The sequence below is a fragment of the Scyliorhinus torazame genome, chromosome 10 (genome assembly GCF_047496885.1).
Source record: "Scyliorhinus torazame isolate Kashiwa2021f chromosome 10, sScyTor2.1, whole genome shotgun sequence".
NCBI classification, from domain to species: Eukaryota; Metazoa; Chordata; class Chondrichthyes; order Carcharhiniformes; family Scyliorhinidae; genus Scyliorhinus; species Scyliorhinus torazame.
This window is the reverse complement of record NC_092716.1, coordinates 177,120,450-177,137,740: the sequence shown is the minus strand read 5'-3', so window position 1 is coordinate 177,137,740 and position 17,291 is coordinate 177,120,450. Positions and strand designations below refer to the sequence as shown.

Below are 17,291 nucleotides of genomic sequence, written 5' to 3'. Positions count from 1 at the left end.
GGGGGGACTGGAGAAGGGGCTAGTGTCAGCGGTTTACAGAGCTATTTTGGAAGAGGAGAAGGCACCACTGGAAGGGATCAAAGCAAAGTGGGAGGAAGAATTGGGAGAGGATATGAAGGAGGCGTTCTGGTGTGAGGTGCTCCAGAGAGTGAATGCCTCCACCTTGTGCACGAGGTTGGGGCTGATACAGCTGAAAGTGGTATACAGAACACACCTTACACGGGCGAGGATGAGCCGATTCTTTGAAGGAGTAGAAGATGTGTGTGAACGTTGCGGGGTGGGCCCCGCTAATCACGTTCATATGTTTTGGTCCTGTCCAAAGCTAGAGGATTACCGGAAGGAGGTTTTTAGGGTAATTTCTAAAGTGGTGCACGGGAAGCTGGACCCGGGCCCCCGGGTGGCCATATTCGGTGTGTCGGACCAGCCAGAGTTGGAAACGGGTGCGGAGGCAGATGTTGTGGCCTTCGCCTCGTTGATCGCCTGAAGACGGATACTGATGGGATGGAGAGCAACCTCTCCACCCTGTGCCCTGGCGTGGCGGGGGGACCTGTTGGAATTCTTGACTCTTGAGAAGCTTAGGTTTGAACTGAGGGGAAGGATGGATGGGTTCTACAATTCATGGGCATTATTCATCATGCACTTTCAAGAACTGGATAACATCGAACATTAGTTGGGGGGGTGGGAGGGGTGGGGGGAGGGGTGCGGTGTGTGTTGATGGTGACTGGGTGATTCCTGATTCCTTTTTGTCATTTGTTTATGTGAACATGCGGGCTAATGTTTGGGGTTTGGTTGGAGGATGGGATCGTAGTTATTGATATGGGGATTGACATATTTGTTACTGATTATTGTTTGTTGGTGGGTGTAAATTTGGGAGAAAATGTGAAAGAGGAGAATAAAAAATATTTTATAAAATAAAAAGGGCAGAATTCTCTCAAGCTGCCTGGGCGAGCAGGTTTGATGCATGGGGAACAATAAATCCGGAACCTCAATGTGTTACACGCTGGCATGAATTTACAGCGGGATCGTCCGCTGTTGGCTGCCATGGCGGGTCGGAAAACCCACCAAAGGCTGATGTGAACCTAATTTGCATCCTGTTAATGGAGAGGCCATCTTCCAGCCTCTGAATGTTTCGGGAAATCCATCTTTGTTGTGAGAGGTCCATCTTCCGGCCTGAGTGCTCCTGGAGACCTATCTTCAATTTCAGGCTGCCCACCTCCTTTGTTCAATGGTTGGGTGCCTTTTAAACATGGCGCCCGGACACAATGGCAGATGGTGTGCCATCCAGGCCTGTCTTGCCACTAAATATGGCACCGAGTGCATAATTAATTAAGTCGGCGCCAGAAGATTTGGCGTGTTTTTCGCGCCAGCCTCCGCAGCGGGAAACACTCCTCATTCCCACCCCTGCCACAGCACTTGGTCTCAGAATGAGCAAATTCCACCACATGTTTCATGCCAGAACGAGTAAGATAAAGATTTAACAGATTTAAGCGAGTACAGAGGCAGGAAAAGAGGGAGGGGAGACGAGAACAAAAAGGAAGGCCTGTGATAGGTTGGAAGGGGGGGGGAATAAATGATTTAAAGGGATGATGACGGAAGCCAAAATGCGATGGTAATGGGGCAAGTACAGAAATAGAGGCAAAATGGGAAATAACAATCATTACCAACAGCTGGTTTTTTGAAATTATGGGAGTAGTGGTTATGAATTAAAGTTGAGCTCCAAATTAAATTCAAAGAAGACAAAGTATCTCATTGAAACTTTTGGTCTTAGTTGTTAAATGATTGAGAATCTGCCACTTAGCCCATCTTGAGATTTTGGCTGAGTGAATTTCTTCACTTATGCCACAAAAGTCCATGAATTATGTTTAATTAAGTAGTTTCTGATACAGATATAGAGTGAATTGCACTTGCATGGGGAACCCTTATTCTTAACCCAAATATTATTATGCCCACAGTTGAGAGATAAAAGGAGGACGAGTTCACAGTTTCTGACTTTATCACAACACCTGTTTGCACAGATGCATTTTGATTTCAGATGCAGGTTCACAGTACTTGGAAGCAGGTTCTGTAGCTGATCCATCATCTGCCTGGAATGATACTGCAGGCTACAATACAGTTAGTTCATCATTTGGAGATGTGGATGTTGCCTGTGATCATAGCCAGTTTATTGAATAAATTACTTCTTAAAAGGTCAAATCTGTGCCTGTTATTTTCAATATGAATGCTTATATGATTTGATTATGCTTTTAGAAGCTGCAATAAAAACAGTCCATGTATATTATGCAGCCAAATATTATGTAGCTGTTAGGTTTTTGTACCTTAACAGAATCTTTCATGTCTCTCTGCCAGCCAGTGTCAGCCTGCTGCTCTTGCATTTCACTTGTACTCAGTTGTACTTAACAATATTTTTCTTTTGTCATGGTTTTATGGTGCAACAGTTGTTTCATTCGTCCCTTTTCTCCTTCCTGTTTCCAGTGGGTTTCCTGGCTATCCATATCCCCAATCAACTTCATATCCTCCAACCACAGGCACTGCACAGCATCCTCCATATCCTTCTGCAGGCAGCGGTAAGAGATAAGGAACCCCTCATTTTGTGGGTTAAATATCTGGAAATAACACTGTTGTAATAACTTTGAAGAAATGTGATCAAATCTTACTCAGTCTTTGGTTCATGGTTTGTATCTTGTAAAATAGTACGCATGCTCGGGTTGTTTCGATCTTGCCTGTTAGTCATGTTGGAGGAGAGGTTTCACAGCTGCATTCAGTCTTGGCAGTTGTTGGAATCAATCTCGACCAATGACAGTTGTCAACGGTTTCCCATAATCTTTTCACCTGAAAGCACTTTTTGGTGTTCCATTGCATAATATCTCTCCCGTATCTTGGCAAGTCGATATTTATCACTCCTGAGCCCAGACGATGAGTGGTGGCTGACTGTTTGATCGTGTAGGTCACCACCTCAAAACATGTTCACATGCAAAACTTGATGTCCACATGTTTATTTTCCAGCAGAAATCATAACATGCATCAGGAGAAAGAACCCTGTCTGATTTAACCTTTCGCCACCCCCACCCTAGTCTAGGAGCCCCAAGTCCTATTGTAAGACTAGGGCTGTTTTAGCACACTGGGCTAAATAGCTGGCTTGCAATGCAGAACAAGGCAGCAGCGCGGGTTCAATTCCCGTACCAGCCTCCCCAACAGGAGCCGGAATGTGGCGACTAGGGGCTTTTCACAGTAACTTCATTGAAGCCTACTCGTGACAATAAGTTATTATTATTACTGTAATAAACCCTGACTGAGGCCAAGCTAACTCAGCACAGTCTAGAGATCAAATCCACGACCTTCTGATTTATACAGTGCAGCACTTAACCATAAGGCCATTGAGAGAGATTTTTAATGTCACTGTGCTATATTAGGAACAGAAACTTTAGCTGACCTCTGGCTTCCAACAGATCATGCATCAGGAGCTTTATTAAGGTTAACTGAAAGGAATCTTCTACATTTGCTGACTCTTTTAAAAAAAAAAAAGCTGGAGACACTTCTGTTCAGCCAGCCGCCAGCACGATTCTGCACTGGGAAACTGGTCTCTCATTCTTATACCAAGCTCTGTATAATGTACAGAAATCTTGATTGAGATTTCCCAGAGTGTAAAGCCAGCATTTCTGAATAACTTTATTTATTCTACATATTTCTTCCTAAGAGCTTTTTTGTTTTCTTGGAAAATCATAGGATCATTTCATGAGTTTTGTACACTATAATCTAATTTAAAAATTAAGCTGTGGCACAGTGATTAACACTGCTGCCTCACAATGACAGGGATCCGGGTATTTGCACATTCTCCCTGTGGGTTTCCACTCACAGTCACAAAATTGTGCAGATTAAGTGGATTAGCAATGCTAAATTTCCCCTCAATGTCCAAAGGATGTGCAGGTTAGATGAGGTTATGGGATTTCAGGGATAGGGCAGGGGTGTGAGCTTAGGTAGGGTGCTCTTTAGGAAGTCGGTGCAGACCCGATGCGCTGAATGGCCGCCTTCTGCACTGTAGGGATTCTATGGATTCCTAACCCTCTTTCTAGTACCCCTCTATTCTCATCTGTTTTTGAAAACTCACCACTATTCTTAGAAGTCCCCCTATACCAAAAAGGGCCGACATTCTAAATGGTGATCAGGGCTTCTCACTCCCCGACTCCGATGCAAGCTTCAGTGGGTGCTATTCAGGTCAAACTATGTTTTCAAGTTATCCCCCGGTATAACCCATACCTTCACCGATGATTTCATCTACTTACCACTTAGTAGCATCGATCCTGGGTCCCGCTTTGCGAAGTAAGTAAAGTAGACTTTGGAATTACCACTATTTCAGGTTAAATTAAGTTATTTTATTATATTTTTTCTTTAAAAAGCTGCAAATACTTTCTTTACAGAAAGGAAAAAGATCTTGCTTCTGGATCCTTCTGGTTGGTTGAAGGGACCTTCAGGCCCAACTTGACAATCAATCTTCTTTAAAGTCTGCTCTTCTTTAGATGTATTCGCTGGTTAGCTTGGTTGCTGTGTCCTATCTTTCCCATGGCCGAGTTGACTGTAATCTGACTCTGAGTTGCTTCTTCGCCTCTCTCTGAGTTCTGGTTCTCAGGTTTATATTCTCTTTCTAATTGAAAAGTAACATTTTTCACTTTGATTGTAAAAAGTATCTTTGATCTAAACTTTCTAATCCAACTAAGTATTCATTTTGACATGACTTCATCTCATTGATCTGATTACATTGTTTCCTTTGTGATGTTCAAAATGCTTTGACTTCAAGAGGTGTTACTTTTGGTTTGGTTCCTGCCATTTCTATAGTTTTATTTTCCAATTGTGTCCTCAGCTCATAATTTTGACTTTGATTTTGGCTTTGAATTATGTTTCTCGTAGACTGATAGTCTCCAGTTTTCTTTAATTTACCTGGTATTAGCAAATTTTCACACCTAGAATTCTCACCAAATTCAACTGAACCTCATCCATGCTTTTCGAGATGCTTACTAAGATAGCTACTTTCAATGAAGGTGTGAGCCATTGTTTTTGGCTTCATTCAAAATCCTGTTTGTCTTGTTTGCTAAACCTGATGAACAAAGCTATCTGCATTTTACAATCCTTCCCTGGCAGCTGCTGTTAACCCTTTGTGGGATCTTTCCCTGTATCCGCTCATGTTTCTCTCGGACCAGATATTGCCAGACTTCCATGTTTCAAATGACACATCTTTCCATATTTTCAATTACACATCCCCCACCTATCATTGTGTAGGTGTCCACATTGTCTTATGAAGAAAGATGAGAGGTTGGGCCTGTACACATTGAAGTTTAGTAGAATAGGGTGATCTGATTGAAACATGTAAGGTTGTGAGGGACATGACAGAATAGATGCTGAGAGGATCTTGCTTCATCATGAGGGAATCTTGAACTAGGAAGCAGATTCCGAATACGAGTTTACCCACTCGAGGAGTATTGTGAATCTTTGGAATTCTCTATCCTTTTTTGTGGTATACAAACCAAGGATAAGCATGGACAAACAGTAGGAGACCAAGGATAAAGAAACATATTCATCCTCGGTCGGTTTCAATTATTTAAATACATACATCATTGTTCTTGCATAATTTACAGTGGTAGTTCCGATTTCCTGTTTTTCGATCCCTATTTTTTTAATTCTGGCTATATCCCTTGCCCCACCCCCCAAAAAAAACTGGGTCATTTATTTTGCCTTCTTCCTTCATCTGTACTTGTACCCTGCTCCTGTTATGCGGGTGTGAAACTACTTCTCATGCCTCTTTTGTTGGGCATGGTTGGACTTCATGTCTCCCTGCCCCTCCCCCCCCTTTTTTGTTGTTGTTGCTGTGTCGTGGTTATCATAGGATTATCATAGATTATCATAGAATTTACAGTGCAGTAGGAGGCCATTCGGCCCATCGAGTCTGCACCGGCTCTTGGAAAGAGCACCCTACCCAAGGTCAACACCTCCACCCTATCCCCATAACCCCACCCAACACTAAGGGCAATTTTGGACACTAAGGGCAATTTATCATGGCCAATCCACCTAACCTGCACATCTTTGGACTGTGGGAGGAAACCGGAGCACCCGGAGGAAACCCACGCACACACGGGGAGGATGTGCAGACTCCGCACAGACAGTGACCCAAGCCGAAATCGAACCTGGGACCCTGGAGCTGTGAAGCAATTGTGCTATCCACAATGCTACCGTGCTGCCCCACTCCTGTTCTTTGACTTTGGTTGTTGGCTACAAACAGGTCTTGGAACAACCACGTTTTGTGGAAGCCCTCCTCCAACCCGTGGATGTCAAATTCAATTATCTCCATTTGGAGAAATTCCAATAGGTCGGACAGCCAGCCTGCAGCTTTTGGTGGCGCTGCTGACCGCCAGCCGAGCAGGATTCTCCGGGGGGCGATTAGGGAGGTGAAAGCAAGGGTGTCGGCTCTCCTCCCCATGAAGAGGCTGTTCTGATACCATAAGACCATAAGACATAGGAGCGGAAGTAAGGCCATTCAGCCCATCAAATCCACTCCACCATTCAATCATGGCTGATTTCAACTCCATTTACCCGCTCTCTCTCCATAGCCCTTAATTCCTCGAGAAATCAAGAATTTATCAACTTCTGTCTTAAAGACACTCAACGTCCCGGCCTCCACCGCCCTCTGTGGCAATGAATTCCACAGACCCACCACTCTCTGGCTGAAGAAATTTCTCCTCATCTCTGTTCTAAAGTGACTCCCTTTTATTCTAAGGTTGTGCCCCTGGGTCCTAGTCTCCCCTGCTAATGGAAACAACTTCCCTGTGTCCACTCTATCTAAGCCATTTATTATCTTGTAAGTTTCTATTAGATCTCCCCTCAACCTCCTAAACTCCAATGAATATAATCCCAGGATCCTCAGACGTTCATCGTATGTTAAGCCTACCATTCCTGGGATCATCCGTGTGAATCTCCGCTGGACCCGCTCCAGTGCCAGTATGTCCTTCCTGAGGTGTGGGGCCCAAAATTGCTCACAGTATTCTAAATGGGGCCTAACTAGTGCTTTATAAAGCTTCAGAAGTACATCCCTGCTTTTATATTCCAAGCCTCTTGAGATAAATGACAACATTGCATTTGCTTTCTTAATTATGGACTCAACCTGCAAGTTTACCTTAAGAGAATCCTGGACTAGGATTCCCAAGTCCCTTTGCACTTCAGCATTATGAATTTTGTCACCGTTTAGAAAATAGTCCATGCCTCTATTCTTTTTTCCAAAGTGCAAGACCTTGCACTTGCCCACGTTGAATTTCATCAGCAATTTCATCAGCCATGAATTCTCTATCCTAGACGGTTATGGATATTGAATGGGTGGATAAAGCTCAAGGTGCTGTATGGCCTACTCCAGCTATTTCTGATGTTCTTGCAAGTGTTGCTTTCCTAGTCAGGACTGGGAATTTACTGACGACAAATTCAAATCATTAATTTTTTTTAAAAAAAAATATTTAATTGAAAATTTTGGCCAATCATCACAGTACATTGTGTATCCTTTGCACAGTAATATAACAATATAAATAACAATGGCCAGTTTTATAAACAAGAAATAAATAATATATAAACAAAAACAAAACTAAATGGCAACTGCCTTGTCCCAGATAAATATTCTCCAAAAATATGTTTTAACAGTCCAATATACAATTATCTATAACAACAACCTATACATATTATACTTATATATTAACATCCCTGAGAATCCCTCTGGTTCCTTCCCCCCCCCCCCCCCCCCCCCCCCCCCCCCCCCCCCCCCCCGGGTTGCTGCTGCTGTCTTCTTTTCCATTCCCTCTATCTTTCTGTGAGGTATTCGACGAACGGTTGCCACCGCCTGGTGAACCCTTGAGCCGACCCCCTTAGGACAAACTTAATCCGTTCCAGCTTTATAAACCCTACCATGTCATTTATCCAGGTTTCCACACCCGGGGGCTTGGCTTCCTTCCACATCAACAGTATCCTGCGCCAGGCTACTAGGGACGCAAAGGCCAAAACATCAGCCTCTCTCGCCTCCTGCACTCCCGGCTCTTCTGCAACCCCAAATATAGCCAACCCCCAGCTTGGTTCGACCTGGACCCCCACTACCTTCGAAAGCACCTTTGTCACCCCCACCCAAAACCCCTGTAGTGCCGGACATGACCAGAACATGTGGGTGTGATTCGCTGGGCTTTTCGAGCACCTCGCACACCTATCCTCTACTCCAAAAAATTTGCTAAGCCGTGTTCCAGTCATATGCGCCCTGTGTAACACCTTAAATTGTATCAGGCTTAGCCTGGCACACGAGGATGATGAGTTTACCCTACTTAGGGCGTCTGCCCACAGCCCCTCCTCAATCTCCTCCCCCAGCTCTTCTTCCCGCTTCCCTTTCAGCTCATCTACCAGAATCTCCCCCTCGTCTCTCATCTCCCTATATATGTCTGACACCTTACCGTCCCCCACCCATGTCTTTGAGATCACTCTGTCCTGCACCTCCTGCGTCGGGAGCTGCGGGAATTCCCTCACCTGTTGCCTCGTAAAAGCCCTCAGTTGCATATACCGGAATGCGTTCCCTTGGGGCAACCCATATTTTTTGGTCAGCGCTCCCAGACTTGCAAACGTCCCATCTACAAACAGATCTCTCAATTGTGTTACTCCTGCTCTTTGCCATGTTCCAAATCCCCCATCCATTCTCCCCGGAGCAAACCTATGATTATTTCTTATCGGGGACCACAACGAGGCTCCCGTCTTTCCCCTATGCCGTCTCCATTGCCCCCAAATTTTCAGAGTAGCCACCACCGCCGGGCTTGTGGTGTATTTCTTCGGTGAGAACGGCAACGGCGCCGTCACCATGGCTTGTAGGCAAGTCCCCCTACAGGACGCCTTCTCCAATCTTTTCCACGCCGCTCCCTCCTCTTCTCCCATCCACTTACATACCATTGAGATATTGGCGGCCCAGTAGTACTCACTCAGGCTCGATAGCGCCAGCCCCCCCCTATCTCTACTACGCTGCAAAAATCCCTTCCTCACTCTCGGGGTCTTCCCGGCCCACACAAAACTCATGATACTCTTTTCGATCCTTTTGAAAAAAGCCTTTGTGATCACCACCGGGAGGCACTGAAACACAAAGAGGAATCTCTGGAGGACCACCTTTTTAACCGCTTGTACCCTCCCTGCCAGTGACAGGGATACCATGTCCCATCTCTTGAAGTCCTCCTCCATCTGTTCCACCAATCGCGTTAAGTTTAACCTATGCAATGTACCCCAATTCTTGGCTATCTGGATCCCCAAGTAGCGAAAGTCCCTTGTTACCTTCCTCAGCGGTAAGTCCTCTATTTCTCTGCTCTGCTCCCCTGGATGCACCACAAACAGCTCACTTTTCCCCATGTTCAACTTATATCCTGAAAATTCTCCAAACTCCCCAAGTATCCGCATTATCTCTGGTATCCCCTCCGCCGGGTCCGCCACATACACCAATAAATCGTCCGCGTAAAGAGATACCCGGTGTTCCTCTCCTCCCCTGAGTACTCCCCTCCACTTCCTGGAACCCCTCAATGCTATTGCCAGGGGCTCAATCGCCAGTGCAAACAATAATGGGGACAGAGGGCATCCCTGCCTCGTCCCTCTATGGAGCCGAAAATACGCAGACCCCTGTCCATTCGTGACCACGCTCGCCATCGGGGCCCTATACAGCAGCTGTACCCATCTAATATACTCATCTCCAAAGCCAAATCTCCTCAACACCTCCCACAAATAATCCCACTCCACTCTATCAAATGCTTTCTCGGCATCCATCGCCACCACTATCTCCGCTTCCCCCTCTGGTGGGGGCATCATCATTACCCCTAGCAGCCTCCGTATATTCGTATTCAGCTGTCTCCCCTTCACAAACCCAGTTTGGTCCTCATGGACCACCCTCGGGACACAATCCTCTATCCTCATTGCCATTACCTTGGCCAGAATCTTAGCGTCTACATTTAGGAGGGAAATAGGTCTATAGGACCCGCATTGCAGCGGGTCTTTTTCCTTCTTTAGGCGAAGCGATATCGTTGCCTCAGACATAGTCGGGGGCAGCTGTCCCCTTTCCTTCGCCTCATTAAAGGTTCTCATCAGTAGCGGGGCAAGCAAGTCCACATATTTCCTATAAGATTCGACTGGAAATCCATCCGGTCCCGGAGCCTTCCCCGCCTGCATACTCCTAATTCCTTTCACTACTTCCTCTATCTCGATCTGTGCTCCCAGTCCCACCCTCTCCTGCTCCTCCACCCTAGGAAATTCCAGCCGGTCCAGGAAGCACATCATTCTCTCCTTCCCATCCGGGGGCTGAGCTTCGTATAATCTTTTATAGAATGCCTTGAACACTCCATTCACTCTCTCCGCTCTATCTCTCCTTCCTCATCCCTCACTCCCCCTATTTCCCTCGCTGCTCCCCTTTTCCTCAATTGATGGGCCAGCAACCTGCTCGCCTTCTCCCCATACTCGTACTGTACACCCTGTGCCTTCCTCCACTGTGCTTCTGCAGTACCCGTTGTCAGCAAGTCAAATTCTACGTGTAACCTTTGCCCTTCCCTGTACAGTCCCTCCTCCGGTGCCTCCGCATATTGCCTGTCCACCCTCAGAAGTTCTTGCAGCAACCGCTCCCGTTCCCTACACTCCTGCTTTCCTTTATGTGCCCTTATTGATATCAGCTCCCCTCTAACCACTGCCTTCAGCGCCTCCCAGACCACTCCCACCTGGACCTCCCCGTTATCATTGAGTTCCAAGTATTTTTCAATGCACCCCCTCACCCTTTGACACACCCCTTCATCTGCCATTAGTCCCATGTCCATTCTCCAGGGTGGACGCCCTTCTGTTTCCTCCCCTATCTCCAAGTCCACCCAATGTGGAGCGTGATCCGAAATGGCTATAGCCGTATACTCCGTCCCCCTCACCTTCGGGATCAACGCCCTTCCCAAAACAAAAAAGTCTATTCGCGAATAAACTTTGTGGACATAGGAGAAAAACGAAAACTCCTTACTCCTAGGTCTACTAAATCTCCACGGATCTACTCCTCCCATCTGCTCCATAAAATCTTTAAGCACCTTGGCTGCAGCCGGCCTCCTTCCAGTCCTGGACCTCGACCTGTCCAGCCCTGGCTCCAGCACCGTATTAAAATCTCCCCCCATTACCAGCTTTCCCACCTCCAAGTCCGGGATGCGTCCTAGCATGCGCCTCATAAAATTGGCATCATCCCAGTTCGGGGCATATACGTTTACCAAGACCACCGCCTCCCCCTGTAATTTGCCACTCACCATCACGTATCTGCCCCCGCTATCCGCCACTATGGTCTTTGCCTCAAACATAACCCGCTTCCCCACTAGTATAGCCACCTCCCTGTTTTTCGCATCTAGCCCCGAATGAAACACCTGCCCCACTCATCCTTTGCGTAGTCTAACCTGCTCTATAAGTTTCAAGTGCGTCTCTTGTAACCTAACCACGTCTGCCTTAAGTTTCTTAAGGTGTGCGAGTACTCGTGCCCTCTTTATCGGCCCGTTCAGCCCTCTCACATTCCACGTGATCAACTGGGTTGGGGGGCTTTTTACCCCCCCCCCCCCCCCCCCCCCCCCCCCTTGTCGATTAGCCATCCCCTTTTTCCAGCTCCTCACCCGGTTCCCACGCAGCTGTGTCCCCCCCAGGCGGTGCCCCCCCGCCCACCCCCCCCATTCCGGCTCCCCCCTCTCCCCAGCAGCAGCAACCCAGTAACTCCCCCCTCCCACCCCCCCAGCTAGATCCCCCACTAGCGTAGTTACACCCCCCATGTTGCTTCCAGAAGTCAGCAAACTCTGGCCGACCTCGGCTTCCCCCCGTGACTTCAGCTCGCACCGTGCGACGCCCCCTCCTTCCTGCTTCCCTATTCCCGCCATGATTATCATAGCGCGGGAACAAAGCCCGCGCTTCCCTTTTGGCCCCGCCCCCCCATGGCCAACGCCCCATCTCCTCCACCTCCCTTCCTCCCTCCACCACCACCTGTGGAAGAGAGAAAAGTTACCGCCTCGCAGGATTAATAACATAAAACTCATCTTTCCCCTCCCCTTTTTTCCCCCCATACTCGCCCCACCACTTTGTTTCAAACGTTCTTTTTTAATAACCCGCTTATTCCAGTTTTTCTTCCACAATGAAAGTCCACGCCTCATCCGCCGTCTCAAAGTAGTGGTGCCTCCCTTGATATGTGACCCACAGTCTTGCCGGTTGCAGCATTCCAAATTTTATCTTCTTTTTGTGAAGCACCGCCTTGGCCCGATTAAAGCTCGCCCTCCTTTTCTCCACCTCCGCACTCCAGTCTTGATATACGCGGATCACCGCGTTCTCCCACCTACTGCTCCGAGTTTTCTTTGCCCATCTAAGGACCATCTCTCTGTCCTTAAAACGGAGGAATCTCACCACTATGGCTCTAGGAATTTCTCCTGCTCTCGGTCCTCGCGCCATCACTCGGTATGCTCCCTCCACCTCCAGCGGACCTGCCGGGGCCTCCGCTCCCATTAACGAGTGCAGCATCGTGCTCACATATGCCCCGACGTCTGCTCCTTCTGCACCTTCAGGAAGACCAAGAATCCTTAAATTATTCCTCCTCGCGTTATTCTCCAGCACCTCCAGTCTTTCCACACATCGTTTATGGTGTGCCTCATGCATTTCCGTCTTCACCACCAGGCCCTGTATATCGTCCTCGTTCTCGGCAGCCTTTGCCTTCACGACCCGAAGCTCCCGCTCCTGGGTCTTGCTCATCCTTTAGCCCTTCGATCGCCTGTAATATCGGGGCCAACAGCTCCTTCTTCATTTCCTTTTTAAGTTCTTCCACGCAACATTTCAAAAACTCTTGTTGTTCAGGGCCCCATGTTAAACTGCCACCTTCCGTCACCATCTTGGTTCTTGCTTGCCTTCCTTGCCGCTGCTCCAAAGGATCCACTGCAATCTGGCCACTTCCCTCTCCTTTTTCCATCTGTTTCCAGGGGGGATTCCCTTCTGGTTTACGATCTGGTGCGATCATTACGCACAGTGCTTCTAGCCGTTAAAATTGCCGTTGGGGCTCTTATTAAGAGCCCAAAAGTCCGTTCCACCGGGAGCTGCCGAAACGTGCGACTTAGCTGGTCATCGCCGCACCCGGAAGTCTCAAATCATTTATTTAAATGTCTTTCATTTTTAGTGTTCGATTTAATTCTATCTTGCATTTATGACTTGGACAATGGTATTTGAACCACTATTTTTTCTATATAGCGATCATTACGCAGTTTAGAAGCTAAAACTTTGTGCCCATCACATGGTTTTCAATTTTTTCATTTCCTGCAATGTGCTGCTTTTAACAGCAAGTGGTCATTCAAAGAGACTTCATTAAAACCTATGAATCTTTACTCCTCTGAAGAGTTTATTGAGGATAATTTCAAATGGAAAAATAATGGGCGTCATCTGTGCATCTCTTTTGACTCTTGAAATGACGAGCAAAGAGGGGTCAAATGATAATTTTGCAAGCTGCTCTAAATTTCAAGGACAGTAGATTGAAATTTATAGCAATATTTGTGTAATAGAGATTTCCTTGAACAATCTGTCGGGTCCCACACTATTTGGGTCAACACGCATTTTGTATTCCAGGCCCTGCCAGAGATGGTACCATCACTGAGGACACGATTCGTGTTTCTTTGATCTCTGCGGTTAGTGATAAACTGCGCTGGCGGATGAAAGAAGAAATGGATCGTGCTCAGGCTGAACTTGATGCCCTCAAACGAACGGAAGAAGACTTGACAAAAGGCCACCAGAAGCTGGAGGCGATGGTCAATCAGTTGGACCAAGAAACGGTAATGAGCCATAGAACAGCATTGCTAAATGTTTCAAATAGTAATCTAACATAACAGCAACTGGTCTCATCAGCAACACCACAAGAAATAGACAAGAAAGACTTCTAAATTGTTGAATTAACTTCTATGTCTGTACCTGGTCAGTGAGAGAAGAACCTCCTCCTTTGTAGAGAGATCTAAATCTAGCATTTGGTATGTATAATAATTAAAGTCTGAAATATGACCAATTATTTGGAATGTATCACATTACACAACTCTCAGCCAATTTACATGCATGTTTGATGATGCTGGCATCAGCAAGATATCCTGGCTATAGACTAAAGCAAAATGTTCTTAGCTTTCCCTCTTTCTTTTCCCCATTGCCTCACACCTTGGGATCCAGTCTCATGACTGCTTTGTTAGGGCAGTCATGTGGTGGTGCAGTGGTTAGCATTGCTGCCTCACGGCGCCGAGGGCCCAGGTTCGATCCTGGCTCTGGGTCACTGTCCGTGTGGACTTTGCACATTCTCCCCGTGTTTGCGTGGGTTTCGCCCCACAACCCAAAGATGTGCAGGGTAGGTGAATTGGTAATGCTAAATTGCCCCCTAATTGGGAAAAAAATTGAATTGGGTACTCTAAATTTTTTTTTTAATGACTGCTTTGTTAGTTTGCTAACCTCTTCATCATTGTACATGCCATATTCAAAAAGGTTTCCTAAGAGTTATTGGATTAATGTTGGCATGACTTAGGGTAGCATCCTCAAAGTGCAGTTCTGGATAACACTCTGTTTTTGAAATTTGTCCCATGAATGGCCACTGCATGGTTTGTAAATTTATGTTTGTGTAAAATATCTACTGCACAATGTTTTATAAAAATCTGATTCCTCTGGCTGTTGTAATGTTTGAACTTTCATTGACACAAAGCCTGTCATTTTCCTAGAATGAAGTTGACAAGAATATTGAAATACTGAGGAAAAAGGATGACGAGCTGAGCGTTGCATTGGAGAAAATGGAAAGCCAGTCTGAAAACAACGACATTGATGAGGTGGTTGTGCCAACAGCACCCCTCTACAAACAAATTCTTAATCTTTATGCAGAGGAGAATGCCATTGAAGACACAATTTTCTACCTGGGTGAAGCACTGAGACGTGATGTCATTGATCTTGAAGTCTTCTTGAAGGTAATTAAATTCTGAACTGATGTGATATCTCCTTCTTCCCCCGATTATTCCTACAGGGTCTCAGTGTATCGAACATATATGAGTGTCTAATGTGGTCATGTTACTTTCTTGTAATGTGGATGGAGTGCAGACAATGATTGTTGAAAACACATGATTTTTGACTTGAATCTGAAATTACAAAACTGGTTGAAACCGTCACTTTGCTTCACTGCTGCCTTACTGGAATGTATTTTATTTTATTTTTTTAAATTTAGAGTACCCAATTCATTTTTTCCAATTAAAGGGTAATTTTAGCGTGGCCAATCTACCTACCATACACATCTTTGTTTTGTGGGGGCGAAACCCACGCAAACACGGGGAGAATGTGCAAAATCCACACGGACAGTGACCCAGAGCCGGGATCAAAGCTGGGACCTCGGCGCTGTGAGACAGCAGTGCTAACCACTGTGCCACCATGCTGCCCTTGCCTTACTGGAATTTAAACATCAACTCTGAATAAACTTAGTCACAGAAACATCCCCGAGTCCCATGGACTGAAATAAGTGCAGGAGCTGGCACCTTGTTTGAGTGAGAGGACTCTATCTGTTGTAATAAGGTCCAATAGACCAGTGTTTTTCAAACTTTTTTATCCCGGGGACCCATTTTTGCCAACCGGCCAGCCTTCGGGACCCACGCCGGCCGACCTTCGCGGCCCATGCCGGCTGACCTTCGCGGCCCACCATTTTCTCTTACCTTGTTTGTTGCTGACAAAAATGGAGGAAATGGTCTTGGGTCCCTTTGGCCCCAATGGTCCCTTTGATCCCTTTGGCCCCCCCGAACTTGGAAAAAAAAGGCTGCGACCATATAAAAACAAATGCGGCCGCACTGCGCATGCGTGCCCGATCATTGGTGAGTTTTGCGCATGCGCACCGATGATCGGGCACGCATGCGCAGTGTGGCCAAAGTTTTTTCATCTGTCCCTGGTCATTTTGAAGGCCGCTCGCAGCCGGCATTATTAAAAGCTGGCTGTTGCGCGCGGATTTGCGTGATCGGGAGCGCCGCAACGGACGGCTCCACGACCCTTCCGACACCCGCCTGCGACCCACTCACGGGTCACGCCCCTGAGTTTGACAATGCCTGCACTAGACCTCACCTTGTCCAACATTGTGCGCAGCATCCAGGTCTGAACTCTGGCTCTTCCACACCAATGCTGTGTGAACATCCTTGATGCTTGTCTGTTCCTTTGTAGAGACAACTGTGAGCAGATCTTTACCTAGAGGGTATGTTGCATGTACAAAATAGATGTTTGAGGAACATACATCCATGATGGATGCCGGGGTGGCATGGTGGTTAGCACTCCTGCCTCACAGCACCAGTGACCCGGGTTTAATTCCAGCCTTGGGTGACTGGATGGAGTATGTGCATTCTCCTCGTGTCTGCGTGGGTTTCCTCTGGGTGCTCCAGTTTCCTCCCACTTCCAAAAATGTGGAGGTTAGGTGGATTGGCCATGCTAAATTGCCCCTTAGTGTCCAAAAGAGGTGCAGGTTAGATGCGGTTAAGGGGATAAGGCGGGGGAATGGGCCTACTACGTAGGGTGCTCTTTCGTAGAGTCGGTGTGGACTCGAAGGGCCGAATGGCCTCCTTCTGCACTGCAGCGATGCTATGATCTGTAATTCTCCCTTCCCCTGACATTTCTAGGGAGAAATTAGACCATATTTTCCACAACACATTCATGTGATTAAATACTGCAATATATAAAGTGCCTGTGATGTGTCCTCTGAGGACTGTGATTTCTTGAGCATGTCTGGACTCATTAGCTCATGCTTTGATTTGAAATTTATACTTTGAATTCTTGTTTTGTTGGAAGGCTGCATAATTAACAGTTGAGATTTAAATAGATTTATGAGATTGATAATGAGATTTAATAAAAAATAAACCATTGTTCCTGAGGTACTTTTCTTTCCATCCAGAAGTGTTATCAAATGAGATTTAGTGTGCATTGTCTTAATGTCTCCTTTGTTACTGTAAACTGGTTTGTGGCCGATCAGTTGTGTAGAACAAAAATATTTTTTTTAAATCATTTTGGGGGCGGGGGAGGGATTTTCACGAAGTATGCTCCAGATGAGGACTTGTCCAATATTCTCCAGCTTTGCTTTTCTTCCCCATGCATTCCTTGAGATCATCTTGTTCAGGAGGTGCACTTCCTGCTCCCTCCTGCCTATACCCATTAAATTGATCACCCAACTTCTTATATTGTTTCCCATGTTAACTGATATTGTTTTTTTTTTTTTTTTTTTTTTTTTTTTTTTTTTTATAAAT

At 46.4% G+C, this 17,291-nt stretch overlaps 1 protein-coding gene across 1 annotated transcript in view; it reads left to right on the top strand.

Moving 5' to 3' along the window:
* Positions 1-17,291, top strand: part of tsg101a (tumor susceptibility 101a) — a 109,652-nt gene that overhangs the window by 67,156 nt on the left and 25,205 nt on the right. Inside the window, exons 7-9 of the mRNA XM_072518996.1 lie at positions 2,473-2,564; positions 13,633-13,835; positions 14,754-14,993. Of these exons, the coding sequence (XP_072375097.1) occupies positions 2,473-2,564; positions 13,633-13,835; positions 14,754-14,993 (535 nt within the window). The remainder of the gene's footprint in view (positions 1-2,472; positions 2,565-13,632; positions 13,836-14,753; positions 14,994-17,291) is intronic.